Below are 14,615 nucleotides of genomic sequence, written 5' to 3' on the forward strand. Positions count from 1 at the left end.
GATAAGTCACCCGAAAAGTCCCCGTTAACTTTTCGGGTGTTTCTCGAAGCTCCCGTTATTAACGATCCCGTAAATTTTCCCGGTAACTTGCCCGGTAATTTACGGGAGGTCGTGACCTCCCGTAAAAGTTACCGGGAAATTGAAAATGTTGCAAAACTAAACAAAATGGCGGCCGTAGGCGGACTTTTTGGAGTAGTTAGACGGCCACGGTCATTCCAGAAAAGACCAATTTTGGCCGACATGGCCGATTGTGAGATCATTGAAAGATTCCGTCTGTCGAGGGCAAGGATAGAGTGGCTAATTGAAGAAATTGGCGATGAGTTGGAGAGGAATACGTCGAGAAGCTGTCCACTGTCTCCTGAGACACAGGTTAGTGTAGTACTGTAGGCGTAGTACAGTTTTTGCTTTTTAACATACTGTTTGAAAGGTGCCTGGAGCATTTGCAGCGCTTTATTGGTTTTTCTATTGGTTTTATTATTATCAACCAACGGCGGAGAAAAATGAATCAATGAATAAATAAATAAACCTATAAAGCGCTTATCACTCGTACGTTGCATGTCTTCGTTAATTACTTTAAAATGGCTTTTCACAACATCAAAATGGCTTCCTGTCACGCAAAGCTGATTTTACAACAAGCGATACTGTTTTCTATTTTCTAATTTGTATAATTTTCTTAAAAAGGAGTAAGTTAGAAATCGGACATGCTTCAGGAAAAAGATGAAACAAAATAGAGCGGTTGCGAAGAGTCGCAGTCGTCGAAATAAATTATGTGGTTAACCAACGCTTCAGCTTGCTGGGGTGAAGTCCTTGAGGAAATGAGAATAAGAAGTGTATTAACTCAGGATAGATAAACTAGAAAAAAGAACTTTAATTACAATAATCCTCCCATTTGACAAAATATAGTTTCAGTTGCATTTATTTGATCGCAGCGCCGGGTAAAAAAATTGTCTGCAATCCCGCCAGTTGAACTGTAGTTTTCAGTTAAAACTTGTAATGGATGCTTCCTTATTCCCAGTATTCTCTACTTTAAAACCTTTTAGGTAAAATTTCGTCAGTAAACTGTTGAAAACTTGAATAAGACATTAATTTTATGAACGCGAACGCTGTTTCCTCGGCGGTCCGCATAGCTTGTTTTGCTGCAATTCTGAGCAAAGAACATACTTCAAAAAGTCGGTTTTTTTTTTCTCAAATCGTTCTCGTGCACTGATCTCGATTACCTTGATCGTCATTACAACAATTCCTGTTGATAACATCTGTAATATCTTTCAGATTCTTATAGCACTACGCTACTATGCCTCAGGAAGTTTCCTGAAAGTGATTGCCGACACTATGGGTGTATCCAAGGCAAGTGCAAGTAGAGCGTTGGTTGCTGTGTCAGCATGTCTAGAAAAAATGGCACCGGACTGGATCGTGTTTCCCACCGGAAACTCAGATCTGAATGTAAGTACCATTTGAAGCTATACTGAAATACAGAATACTGGTAGTCAACGTAGAAAAAGGGTTGTTTGTTGTTGTGTTTTTTGACAAATAAGAGGATTTGATTTATTGCAAAGTTTTCAAAATATTTTTTTAGGCTTTCATTTTAATGGGTGTATCGGAGAACAATGCAATTACATGGGTCTTTTTTGTTTCAGAAAGAATCAGAGAATGGGAGACTTTAAGAAATTGTTATAATAACCGAATATTTACTACTTCAGTACATGCATACTGTTGTCAACAGAGTCCTGCCGACTAAAAATTTAAAATCGTTAAATAGATTTACTAAATACATTTAATGAAATTTTGAAAAGGGAATCATGCACTAAGTTAAAAAACTTAAAACAAGAATTTAAGAGGAAAGTGATGGGAAGATTGTTAATTACATGTGTAAAAGTTAAGGCAAAGTTTTGTATTCTTCATCAACAGACAACAATGGCTGAGTTTTATAAAATTGCTGGAATGCCTAGAGTGATTGGTGCAGTGGATGGTTCCTTAATCCCCATCAGGGCACCACATCTAGAAGAACATCTTTATGTCTGCCATAAGGGTTTTCATGCCATAAACGCCATGGCAGTTTGTAATGCAAACCTGTCTTTCACCAACTTTGTGTGTCGGTGGCATGGATCCGTCCATGATTCGGCAGTTTTCAATGCAAGCATGCTTCGTGTCCACCTGGAAGGAGGTGGTGGAGGGAATGGCTGGCTGCTGGGTGACCGCGGCTACGGCATCCAGCCATACCTCTTGACCCCTTTCAGGCCCGATGACGTGTCCACACCATCCCAAAGGAGATATCAAAAGGCACACACCAAAACCCGAAATACTGCTGAAAGGTCCTTTGGCCTATGGAAAGCAAGATTCCGTTGCCTTGATGTGTCTGGTGGGGCAATGCAGTTTTCCCCTTGTCGTTGTTGCACTATTATTACAGCAACTGCTGTGCTGCACAATATGTGCATTTTTGACAACACACCACTCCCTGGGTATGATGAGCACCCCCCTCATGAACCAGATTTGGTGATTGAGGTGCCAGCTCACCTTAACAATAATGCTGGTGTGTTGGTGAGAGATCGCCTTATTGAAAATGTGTTTAATTAACTGTGTCACCCAAACATTTCCAGTTTGGAAATTGTGCTGTATACTTAACATGCAAGAACATCCAAGTTACTTTTTGCACAAAAGAAATGTTGCTGTAATTTTTTTTCTAAGTTGTATCCCAACAAAATGCATAAAGAGACTGTGTCATGGCTATGTTCTGTTTATTTTATTAAGTTTGGCAAAATACTCATTGTGAAAATTTTTTGTTTGCAAAACAATCATTTTAGTAATGTTTAAAAAATAGCAGAAGTGTTTCATCAAGTATGAAACACACCGTACAACTGCATGTTTCAGACTTGATAAAACAGGAACAGTGAATCTACTGAATGGCTTCAAAATAAGATTAGATCTGAAGATCAACTTTGGCCCAGCTATTATTATAATACCAAATTATTTTGATTTAATTTTGCTGAAATCCATGACACAGATCCATTAAATGTGGTCGGTTCTCAACTCAACTTTGTAACATTTTTCTATATGCATTTTATATTGGATGTTCTTGATTTAAACCTTTCAACAAGTTATTAGAAGAATCTTGTTTACTGATTATTTAAGGAGTATTGAATTATGTACACTTTTTGGTTATAGTGCGAGCAGGAGATAAGTTTCTGGTGTGAGTTAATGCTGTAAAAACAAGGCAAACATAATGTAATCTCCTTCATGCAAAGTCATTTACATTGTAAAAAATACATGTAATAATAAATATTAGTCAGAATTCTGTTGATGGGAATGACAGAATGAAAAAGTAACACATCAGTTAAAACATACTCAATCTTTATTTTCCTATATATAAAATACCAGGGGCACCATCTCATCAACCATTTGAATAGTGTGGGATAAAAATGATACAATGATAAAATGAGATTTTTTTGTTTATACACATGTAGTCCGTTAACATACTTAGCAGACTATTAAATTGTGAAAACACTATGATTTTCCCTCAAAAGCAAAGCCAAAGACTTATCTACATGCATATAAATGGATAAAAATCATCCCTTCCATTTTGAAAGGTCTATGAGAAAGAGAAAATAGTTTTAAAAAAGTTTTGAATTCATGCTGTCCTGAAAAAGAAAATCTTGACTGTCAGTGTCAGCAAATGAAGTTTTCACTGCAACAACAATGGTAAAAAATAGGTGTTAGTATAATACGTACACATAATAAAATATTGTTTTCTTCCAGTGCACTACCTTTGTACCTTTGCTACAGAGACTCTCAAAGACAAATTTTCATTGTGAGTTGAAAGTGCCAGGTTCCAAATGGATAATAAAGTAATGATCATGGTGTATGTTGTGGTTCACATTTTCATTACCGTAGTTTAAATTTTTCAAACCAGTTTGATGTTTTGGTATTTTTTTTAACCACAATATACATTTGCATTGTTTTACTATTACAGTTAAACAATATATTGGCCCAACATTCGGCTCATCCTCGGTGTAAGAACCTGTGAAACTCACTGGTGACGTAAAACAAAGAACAAACAAAGCAACAAAGAACGTCAAAAACAATACAAAGCAGGAAAACAAAAGCTCCAAAACAAAGAAAAATATCACAGGTTCTTACACTGAGGTAAACCCCAACATTCACTCCTGATCGAAGCCACAAGTCCAATGAACATACAATTTCTTTTATCTCAGACTTGTAATGCAGACAGAAGTATCTTAAGAGGTCTGTCTCAGAGTTCAGAGTTTTCTTAAAACATTATACTGAGGATACATACTGTACCTTCTCTCTTCTGTTCCTTCAGGAGGTCAATTTCCAACTCCACCTTTCTGATCTTTGTTTTATAATAGGCAGTCACAGTTTCAAAGTACTAAAGGACAAAAACTAATTTTGTTACTTGGAATTCAATGAACTTTACGTCCTTATCTCCAATAAAATAATATTGTTAAGTACCTCCTGGGTGATATAGAAGGGATGCTGTATGTTATAGACTGCATGCTGCTCAGCAGCCAATCATAATTGATAATGATGAATACATGTTCTAACCATTATCCATAACATGTACACCGTAGCTACATTAATGTATTATGGATAGGGCTGTTAAATTCAGAAGGGAAACTTAGTTCTGACAACAAAAGAAGTAAACGCATCACCTCAAGTGCATGCCAATTCCTGAAACCTGTGGCTAAAAAACTATGTAGTGTAGCATTGACTTATTAAGGGAAATACATAAGATAAATAGGACACTAAGTAGGTAAAAATGTATAATTTAACTGACAAGGACAATTCTGGAACAGTTGAAAATAGAAATTTGGTTGCAGTGTATATTACATGAGCATTTGAACTGTCCTCATTCAATTACCTACCTAACTTTTGTTGATTTTTTTATTATTATTATTCACTGAAATTGATAGTAAACATAAATAAACAGACAAGAACTTAAAAGGACCAGTGATTAGATTAAAAGGTTTAAACTAATAATCTTACTTCCAGCTGGGCTTGGGCTCGTTTCGTTCAAGAATTTCCGATGACCTAAAACGTCGGTTTGAAATAGCGTCAAGGTTCCTCTACTCGTTATTATTTGTTCTGTAAGGATATCTGGCGTTAATTATTTAAGAAAAAGGTAAGTTTGTCGCGGAATTTTTAGTTTTGCTTGTAAACATTCGTTCGTGTGGGCTCACATAAACATTGCAGCCGAGATTGCGCAGTACGGACTGGAATTCATCTTTAAGATAATTAAATAACAGTAATAACAAAAAAAAAAAAAAAAAAAAAAAAAAAAAAAAGCTGGGCTTGGGAAAGTGTTTTTGGTTGGGGCCTTTTCCCTTTTTGGAACGGTTTGTGCTCTGCCTTGACACTTTTAGAATCCTGCAAGGTTAAATAATTCATAGTGTGTCTATTAGTTTATTGACCCTGGCTCGCCAGAAGTATTACAGAGTGAGAAGTGATAGTTTATGTCTGCATATGGAGCCTAGAACAAAGAACAACCAGGGAAATTGTGACTCTATTTTTTGTGAGTGGCTGATTCTATTGAATATTAAGAACCAAAAATGAAGATGGCTTGCAAACGGTGAATTTTTTACTGTCCTGAAGCCTTGTTCAAAGTAGCCTGCATGTTTAGTGATAGCAAGCTACCTTTAGTTTTTGTAAAGTTCATTTATAACCTTTGATTACCCTTGACAAATAGGCCAAAAATGTACTGCTTTGTTTCAAAATAATTGTTTTAGAAATAATTAATAAGTTTATTGATGGTTTGCCTGGGCCCTTGCCTGTCTGGCAAGTGAGAATGAAAAGTCACTTGCCCAACAGGAAAATCTACTTGTCCTGGTTAGATGGGGGTTTTGGTGAGCCCTGAACCCTGACCACACGCATGGTATTTTGATGTGAGTGATTTTTTATCTGTCAAGAGTACATGTAATTCATATACAAATACGTTACCTCGATAGTAACTGAAGCAGTGCAGCTGCTATTAGTTGTGGGAGTGACTTCCTGTGAAAAGTTGTAACAGGATAGCAATAAATTGTATAATTATTGTAACATTGTAATTGTCAATCAACAAAAAATTAACAATTATCTTGCGAAATCGCACACAATATCGCCTGATACTTAGCTGACAAGGTCATAGGCAATTGTTTTCTTACTTAACAATTTGGCAGATAGAAAATTTGTAATTATGCAGCAATCTACCAGACTTGGACGAATCTTCACAACCTATGTATATCACAGGACATCTGTTTTGTACGGATGACAGATAACATTCACATTTTGACTATATAAAATTATGGGCAGCGCATGTATTGTTCATATAATTATTATTAAGCTTTCAACCAAACTTTTGTGTTTCATGTTTTACCAATGGTACATTGCATTGGATGATAAACTGCTTATAAACTAATAATATACCTCTATATCAGGTTCCAACATTTCACTGGCCTTGTCTTCTTTGCTTGTCTGCCCTTTATTTGAAACAAAATGAAGGAAACAAATGAAAAAACAAAGTCAGCAAATGCTTTTCTATAGGGTTGTTCAGCATCATTTTGTTGCACAAGATTTCCATACCACTACTGTACCTCTCCCTACCCTGTCAACATTGTACGCCACATTTCTCTCTTTCAAATGTTTAAACTAAGGTGGCTTTGTAAGTCTTTTGTCAATAACGTGGGCTGTTATGGATCCATGACAATAACATTTCCATTGACCTTTGACAGAAAATACTGATACTTTCTTGGTCCAGCTACAGATTTTTTTAAGGAATAAATATTTAGCAACAAAAGCAATCCTCACCAGACATCCCCAATGAATCAAATCCGCCAGGGATCCCTGTAAATGTCTGTGGACCCAACAAAAGGGCAATCTCCTTCTGGGAGCTGTTAAGGTTCTCTGTGCAGGGCTTCAAAAGTTTGGCTTTGGTTTCATCATCCTTTAACAAGAAATTTCAATCTTTGTTAAATAGCTGTGTGACATGAAGGACAATGTTACTGTTAGTGTAGCACTCATTTAGAAGTTAGCCTACCACATCTTCTAAATGTCCATTTCCTGTCACCCTCAACCTTCTCAGTTCTTTGTTTCTCATCTCCCTTTCCTTCTTCTTCACATTTCCTGTCATATCCTCCCATCTCTTCTTTACCTGAAAATATTTTAAATTTAGAGAAAATGATGAAGACAACATTTTATTAAAAATTGAAAGTTATTCAATTTCATAAAAAAGCATTGTTGACTGATAAGAGAAAAAAAACGCTCAATAACACAATTACGATAAAAAAATTAATCCTATTTTTCTACTTGCCATTACCTGATCGACATTCTTCGGCTCCCCAGGATTCACTGCATTGACCGCATCCACGACAACGCCCCATGCATGTTTTTTTTTTTTCTCCAAAGAAACCGTACTAAAAAATTTGGCCTGAAGGATAGCCTAAGGGGAAATAAAATACCTTATTGTTATTTTTTTTGGCAGGGAACTTAATTTCGCGAAAATGGAACGGGAAAATTTAGCGATACTTAATTTTGGTGATTTGGGCAAAAAATACATAATCAGCATAAAAGTACAATAGAAATCGCTTAAAATTATTTTTTGCGGGACTCAATTTTTCGCAATTTTTGGAAAGTCGCGAAAATTAAGTCCCACGAAAATAAGTGACAATAAGGTACATACTGTACATTACGATGTTATAGCAGCATGTTTCATGTAAATACTGGTATTATTGTTAGTCACTCTCCTTCACTTAGTTAGTTGTTTTTCATTTACTTCACTAGGTGTTTTTCATATTGTAGCTGTTTAAAATTAATAATGTAAATTCTATAATAAAACTTGGCTTACTTGGTTTTGTCCGTACGCTTGAACAAGTGCTTCGCTCATGGCAGAAGTGAATCTTGAGCTTCGCGATTTTTTCTCTGCTGACATCTATTTAATTACATATTTTGAATAAAAAATTATCAATAACATCAAGGAAAGTGTGATATTAAATACACAAGTCATTTGAAAAGTTTAATTAGCTATTACTCTTATTTTCAAAAAAGTTGCATTTGTCAAACAATTTCGTTCAATGTTTATTTATGCGTAACGTCAATTGTTTTCCCTTTAAACTGTCGAAACTGAGGAGCGGTAAAAGAAATGTTGAAGACCAAGAAAAGAAATTGAAATAAAATTATTTGATTTTTAATCAGAAACGTACAGAACAACCAATGGAAATTGTCAAAGTGATAATGAATGAAAAAAATACATACCTTAAGTTTTAAACACCACAACAACAGTTCCTGGCTGGATTGGCGGAACTACACAACGCGGTAACGCGGCAACAATTTTTTTTCCCGCGCAAACTGAACGCAGCCTACCAAAATGGCCGCCATGATCTCCACAAAACATGTCAAAATTATTAATAAATGCATCAAACAGATCTTACCTGAATCTCCAAAAAACCTACCCTTTTACACCGGTGCGTTCTAAAATAATGTAAACCTGTCATCTCCAATTCGGATATTCATGTGAAGTATGAAAGACTGTGAAATTCCTTGTAGAACTCATCGAATGCACACAGCATTGTCAAATTAAACTGATCACTTGCAGACAACATGATGGTACAAATAAATGATTTCTCTTGATTGTCCTTCTTTAACACAATGACAACTTCAAAGTTTAACTAAGAAAATATTGCATTGTGCAAAAAAGCGTATGAATCCATCAGCACTGATTATTCACAACCGTGCTTTTCCACGGGCAGCGAAATCAAATGTGTCGAACTCGAACGAATCCGTCCCACGTTATTCTCCGTCTTTCGCGGACGAGCGTGAAGTACGCGTAAGAGATTGGTGACGACCCGCTAGTTTTATGGCGCCCGGTAAATTTCGGGAAAGTTTACGGGTGCTTCGAGAAACGCAACTTCGGGCCCGGTAAAGTTTCCCGTTAACGGTCCCGATAACTTATCGGACCCGTTATTTACCGGGTCTTTCGAGAAACGGGCCCCAGGTCTCGAACCCGGACCGCTCGATCCGGAGTCCAGCACAATAACCATTAGGTCACCAAACCTCCCACAAATGTTTGGGTAGCCGGATGATTTTTATATTGTGTTGTCAGAGATCCCTTAAGAAATACGTACATGGATGAGCCTTATCTGGCTCTATTTCATTAACTTTAAAATTACACCTGACCACATAAATTGTATTTCACACAGAGTACATATTAAGTATTAGTTGTACATGCAATGAAGAAATAATATATTCTGATTGTTCATTTATCTCTCTCTCTCTGTGTCTGCAACTCTCTGTGGAAATTCTGCTACTCGTGTTAACCCTGAAAAAGGGAAAATAACAGATACCATTTTGTTGATGATCATTGACATCAAATGAATATTTATAATTTTAATTGAATTTATTCAGAACATTATACAGATACATAAAAAAGAGAGTTATTTTTCCAATTTTTGCATGGGCCAGGGAATGTGTTGGGGGATACATGTATGTTTAGAACCAAAAAGTCCTTTCAGAGTGAGTGTGTCAGCAAAACCTTTTTTTACCTACTGAAGACACTAATAGTGCTATCAAAAAGACCCGGCACATGGCGAGGCTTTGATGAATGTTTTGGGGTGTGAAACACCGGCTTAATTCAAGAGTTCCCTACAAAATGATGTGTCTTTTGAGACTCTTATAATTATTTATCTCTGACAGGTGCTGTTGAAAGTACTGTGATTAAGTTCAGGAAAGCTTACATATTCTCCCTAAAACTTTTATCAGGGATGTAGCTAAGAAAACACTTAGCCAGTTCATCAACAAGCCCAGCTGGCTTTTCTGGCCTAAACAGCTCTAAAATTTTACTAAGTCTTTGTGTTCACGTAAAATTTCAGCTGAGTTTAAGTTCTATTTCTACATTTGCCTGGTACCACAACAAGACAATTTATGTTAAGTTAGGGCTTGAGCTTATTAGCTATTAAGGTTTAATTAAGGTATTAACAAAAGGAATTCAAACACAACAGGTCAATTTGCACTTCTCCCACAAAATCATTACAAGTATTCCGGTATTTTGTCGGGTCAGGTAGCAGATCTTGTTGGTTCTTTTCCCTCATACCCCTCCTCCACGGTGGGGAAGGGGGGGGGAATTATATGAACAACGAAAACATTTTACTTAAATGGGTACATATAAATTGTGTATATTAAATTCCTCAATTGAACGAGGATTTTAGGGAAATATACAATGTAAACTTACCAAGGGGTTAAAACGCATACCATTTTTTACACCCAAAAGTTTTACACTTGAAAAACAAGTTTCATGCACTAATGTGTCATGGAGCTTCTTTAATATCTAGCTAAAGAAAGGTATAAGCTGACACTTATGAAATGATTACCTGCATCACCAATTTCACTAACTGCACCCCTTGACTGTTTTCCCTGCACTGAAAACAAAATTTATACATATCAAAAACCTGTAAAATTCTTAACTTGCATCCTGGCAAAAAGTATGGAAATCCTAACAGCAAGTTTTAGAAAGACAACAGATTTACCAAAATAAATGATAACTTCAAACTGCATCTTACACCCTCCATAAATACTTCTTTCTGAAATTGACCTCAAAAAACTTGTTGTACATGTAAATAAATAATACATGTATTATTTACTTTTAATTATATAATCCTCGAGTCATCGCAGACAGGCCCATTTTGAACTTATTTTTTTCACGATCAAAAACTAATCCTACTTCTCTTGTAGAAAAAAAATTGGCAAAAATATTTGATTTAGTCACTGCTTTAAGTTGGAAAACTTTGAAAGGCTTAAAGAATTGTACGAGTCATGTGCAACCTTCCAGAAAGCAATGCTCATAGCCACAGGGCTAAAAAAGTACCCTCTGATTATCTGGGGCAAGTAGATTTTTCTGTCAAGCAATTAATTTTTCGTGCCTGTTTGCGTAATTTAGTTTAAAAGGCCCAGGCAAGTCGTCTACATGTAAATTATACAGTCACAAGTTTACTAAGAAACATAATCATGCACAGTCCTAGGCAAGCAAAATTTGAGAGCTGCTTGTTAACCACAGGGCAATCTGGAATTTATTTTTTTCCAAGCCCTTATCCTACATTATAACTTCAGGATCAGCTTGGTTGTTATAACTTAAGAAAATTTCATGATCTTTCGCATAACATTTTAGAATCTGTGCTATATTCTTTTATGTACCATATTTATTCGATTAAACGCCACGGCGTTTATTTAATTTTTCGTGATTCGAGTGCGGCGTTTATTAGAGGAAAGCATTTATACGAGGGCGGCGTTCATTTAAAATTCAATTTATTTCTTGTAAACAATAGTATGGTAACTGAACATTTAAATTTAAAAAAAAAAACAGAAACATGTTTTAGTGCATGCCTGAAAAGTCAATTTCAATACCTTAAAACCTTGTTACAATCAAGAAAAATATTTTTTTGGCCTGCTCAAGCTTGATTATTACTGCATTTGCTTTCCGAGTCTGTTATTCGAATGAATGCTGCATCATCATGATGCAGCGTTTATTTGAGGGCGACGTTTATTAATATTTCTGTTCTAATATGTAGCGCTCATTCGAGGGAGGCGTTTAATCGATTAAATACGGTAAGTTATAAAAATATGAAAAAACTAATCAATTTATTCTGAGAAAGGCTGTAAAATCAGATAAGAAATACAAAACTTTCACAAAACGTTTTCACTCATAACATTCATATGATAAAAATATAAAAACTAAAATAAGGACGACTACGCAAAGTTCTCAGTGAAAAATAACAGAGGTCATGGAGAAACTATATTTCGCTAAGACTCTCAGCTAGCAATGTCCCCCATACAGTATGGGGCCCAGTTCTCGGCCGGGTCCAGTTCCCGGCCACTTTGTGTTCAACGCGTTTTTTCACGCCTCAGTTGAATTAAAACAAAAAGTTATTTACATCCAGCGATAGATTTACATTTGCGATAGACTGATTCTTGTGCTCTAAGTATCGTTAGTTTGATCCTTCAACACGCTATAGAAAGCTCACACGTCGAGTTTACGCGGAGGTAGGTTAATTTGTTTTCCCGAAATCTTGTTTGTTTACGGCTCCTTGAAATTCTTGGATGCAGTTAAATTCGTATTTTATCCGAAAGCCCCAACCAAAAGAGCTAATTTTTTTGCATGTGAAACGTAAAATAATTCAGCTTTCTGCTTAACTTAACTTTTCGTTGATTCTTTGTATTTTGTTGGTCCTAATTTACTTAGGAATTTTTCCGTGCGACTTTTGCGTATTTGCCAGTTCTCGGCCACCCTGCTCGCTATCACAGCTTAGCGCTTGGTAACCTGCGATCAGGCTTTCTTTTTTTTCGCGGCAGAGGGAAGGCGAAAAAAAGAAAAGCCTGATACAATTACTTGTGAAGTCGTCTGCCGCCCCCTAATTAAAGTATCTGTCAACGTCGTCGAGAATGTCGGCGATGCCATCAGATAAGCGTGATTAGCGCTTTCAAATTATATTTTTACTCTCACAAACGTGTGTTTGAATAACCCTTTTGAACGAGCTGATCGGATGGTTTTTAAAATTTGTTTTCTGCAAAGGCTGATTTTGTGTAAGGCTCAGGTTAGACATTTCAAGGTTGTAGTTTTCGTCACTGGCACGATCGTCTGGCGTCTTTGGTGGTGTGATGTAATAATCTTCGACACCATTGGTGATAGATCACGCTCTTGCCGAATTCCGTCGGAAGCACCGCCAAAACATCTTTTCTTTCACGAACTATTTGTCGAATACACTCCCTTTGTTCGTCTTTAAATGTTTTGTGAACAAAACTCTTGAGAGATTTTCTAAAAGCTAGAAGAACTCGCTCTCTACTTCATTCCGCTCAACACCTGCCATGATAACAATCACCTACGCGTGATATTTTTGGACCGGAAATTAGACTTGAACTCAATTAGCCAATCAGGATAGAGTTTTAATGTTGCCTTTTGTTTTCTGACCAATCAGAAAAAAGTCCAGATTCTGGACTTTTTACAGACGACTCGACAAGTAATTGTATCAGGCGTTCATTTTTCCGTTGACCCCTCCGCCGCGAGAAAAATAACGCCTGATCGCAGGTTAAGCGCTTGGTTTTTAATATAATTTCATCTACTGCAGCCAGAATAAAAGAAAGAAATGTTTTAAAAATAAAGTTCAATCAAATCTCTAAGTTTTGAGCTAACTCTTGTCTTGTTTATTATTTCTACAACACCTAACTCTTTCAAGACCCTTCCACTGCAAAGTAAACCATCTAAATGCACTGGTCACACAACACAATTCTGCGGTTTTGCAAGAACCTGCAAAAAGCCTCATAAAAATAATTTGCGATCGATATAACATAAATAAGTTTACAGAGTGATTTTATGACTGTGAAAATTAATTGAGCCTTTTTATACGGAAATTACGCATAAGCTTTTTGGTGGCCGAGAACTGGGCCCACAAAAGTAGATTTTATATTTATTATTGTTCGGGATAATTAACTATTAACCGGTCGATAGCTTTACACCAAAAAGCTGAATAATGTAGAAAGCTCTGGGAGAAATTTCAAGTTTCTTTGGTTATTCTGAGAAAAGAAATACTAGTTTACGTCTATAGTGGCCGAGAACTGGGCCCCATACTGTATTGCATCTGACTCGACCACATTCTTACAAATTTTCATGTAAATTTTGTTCTCTACTTGTTCTGTACTCTTTCCAACGTTTAAAAGTGGTGTGTTCTTCCTACTTCGGTGATTTAACTACAGAATAAACAAATTAACGCGGATAGGAAAAACCAGAAGTAAGGTATGCTTGAATACAACTCGTGTTTAAGACAAAACGAATTTCAGTTCATTAAGTCTATGTCCTTGTTTGACATACCGGTACACGACTGAGAGCTAGCTAGAACCCAGCTTCGTTTAAAAGTGATGTACAGTGTATTAGGTTGAATGCTGGTTAATCTAAATACCAAAGACTTTTCTAATCTGTTAAAAAATGAACATCAATAGCTCACCTTGTTTTCGTAAAGGAATGTTGTCTTTGACCGTCTTTGCTTCAAACTCACCAAGAAGCTTGGAAGATTTTCCATTTCGATCGGCCACAATCTTTACTCCTCTACTAACTATGGTTGTCATCGTGGGTGAAACGAGGAATATATCCAGAAATAATGTATCTGTAATAAACTGTCTTTAAAACTGAGTTCTTCGTGTGCAATCGAGGAGTCTTCATGCTTAGTAGTGAACTCATGCGTACGCTTGGTAAATCGGCATGCTGTGAGATTGTTTCCTGACTTTTCACACAGCGGACTTCCTCAAGTTAGTCTCCCCTTCATGTAATTCTAACATTGTCAACAAGAGCTAAGAATGATTTTTTTTTCCTCGCGTTTAAAACTTCCTACTATATAAAGCTTAGCTGAGTAGAAATCGTTTTTAAAAAACTTTTTTGCTAAGGCCTTGATAGTAATGATTTTTCCCGCCAAAAGACGCGGGTTGCCACCGGAGCGTAGCTCGTTCCCAGGCCTAATCCGTGCGTACGGACGTACGTACGCGACAACCAAAATTTCTCGGTTCGATAGGATACCATTTGCCCTGTCTGTTCCCTTGTACCCGCATGTTACCAATGGAGCTACGCTACGCGCCTTCGGCGCGTGGAGCTCCGC

The 14,615-nt window shown here is 36.5% G+C and overlaps 1 protein-coding gene and 2 long non-coding RNA genes across 3 annotated transcripts; all 3 read right to left on the reverse strand.

Annotated features, from left to right (window-relative positions):
• Positions 1–3,204: 3,204 nt before the first annotated feature.
• On the reverse strand, positions 3,205–5,243 carry LOC144641187 (uncharacterized). The gene is made up of 3 exons (XR_013568517.1): positions 4,999–5,243; positions 4,294–4,381; positions 3,205–3,679 (listed from the first exon to the last, which is right to left on the reverse strand). It is a non-coding gene; the product is annotated as an uncharacterized LOC144641187 (long non-coding RNA).
• A 4-nt stretch (positions 5,244–5,247) lies between these two features.
• Positions 5,248–8,736, reverse strand: LOC144641186 (uncharacterized). The gene is made up of 7 exons (XM_078500225.1): positions 7,832–8,736; positions 7,304–7,426; positions 7,025–7,138; positions 6,796–6,931; positions 6,415–6,467; positions 5,950–6,000; positions 5,248–5,379 (listed from the first exon to the last, which is right to left on the reverse strand). The coding sequence occupies exons 1-7, from the start codon at positions 7,913–7,915 to the stop codon at positions 5,248–5,250; spliced, it is 693 nt and encodes a 230-aa protein (XP_078356351.1). The 5' UTR covers positions 7,916–8,736.
• Positions 8,737–8,980: 244 nt separating this feature from the next.
• LOC144641188 (uncharacterized) lies at positions 8,981–14,441 on the reverse strand. Its single transcript, XR_013568518.1, has 3 exons — positions 13,971–14,441; positions 10,350–10,397; positions 8,981–9,301 (listed from the first exon to the last, which is right to left on the reverse strand). It is a non-coding gene; the product is annotated as an uncharacterized LOC144641188 (long non-coding RNA).
• Between the last annotated feature and the right edge of the window lie 174 nt (positions 14,442–14,615).

The sequence above is a fragment of the Oculina patagonica genome, unplaced genomic scaffold (assembly GCF_052425735.1).
Source record: "Oculina patagonica isolate OP01 unplaced genomic scaffold, crgOcupat unplaced74, whole genome shotgun sequence".
NCBI classification, from domain to species: Eukaryota; Metazoa; Cnidaria; class Anthozoa; order Scleractinia; family Oculinidae; genus Oculina; species Oculina patagonica.

Coding starts and splice junctions, on each gene's coding strand:
- LOC144641186 (XM_078500225.1), bottom strand. CDS start 7,915: ATGTCAGCAGAGAAAAAATCGCGAAGCTCAAGATTCACTTCTGCCATG. Junction 7,427..7,831: donor AAGCGTACGGACAAAACCAA/GTAAGCCAAGTT, acceptor ATTTCCCCTTAG/GCTATCCTTCAGGCCAAATT. Junction 7,139..7,303: donor AGCCGAAGAATGTCGATCAG/GTAATGGCAAGT, acceptor AAATATTTTCAG/GTAAAGAAGAGATGGGAGGA.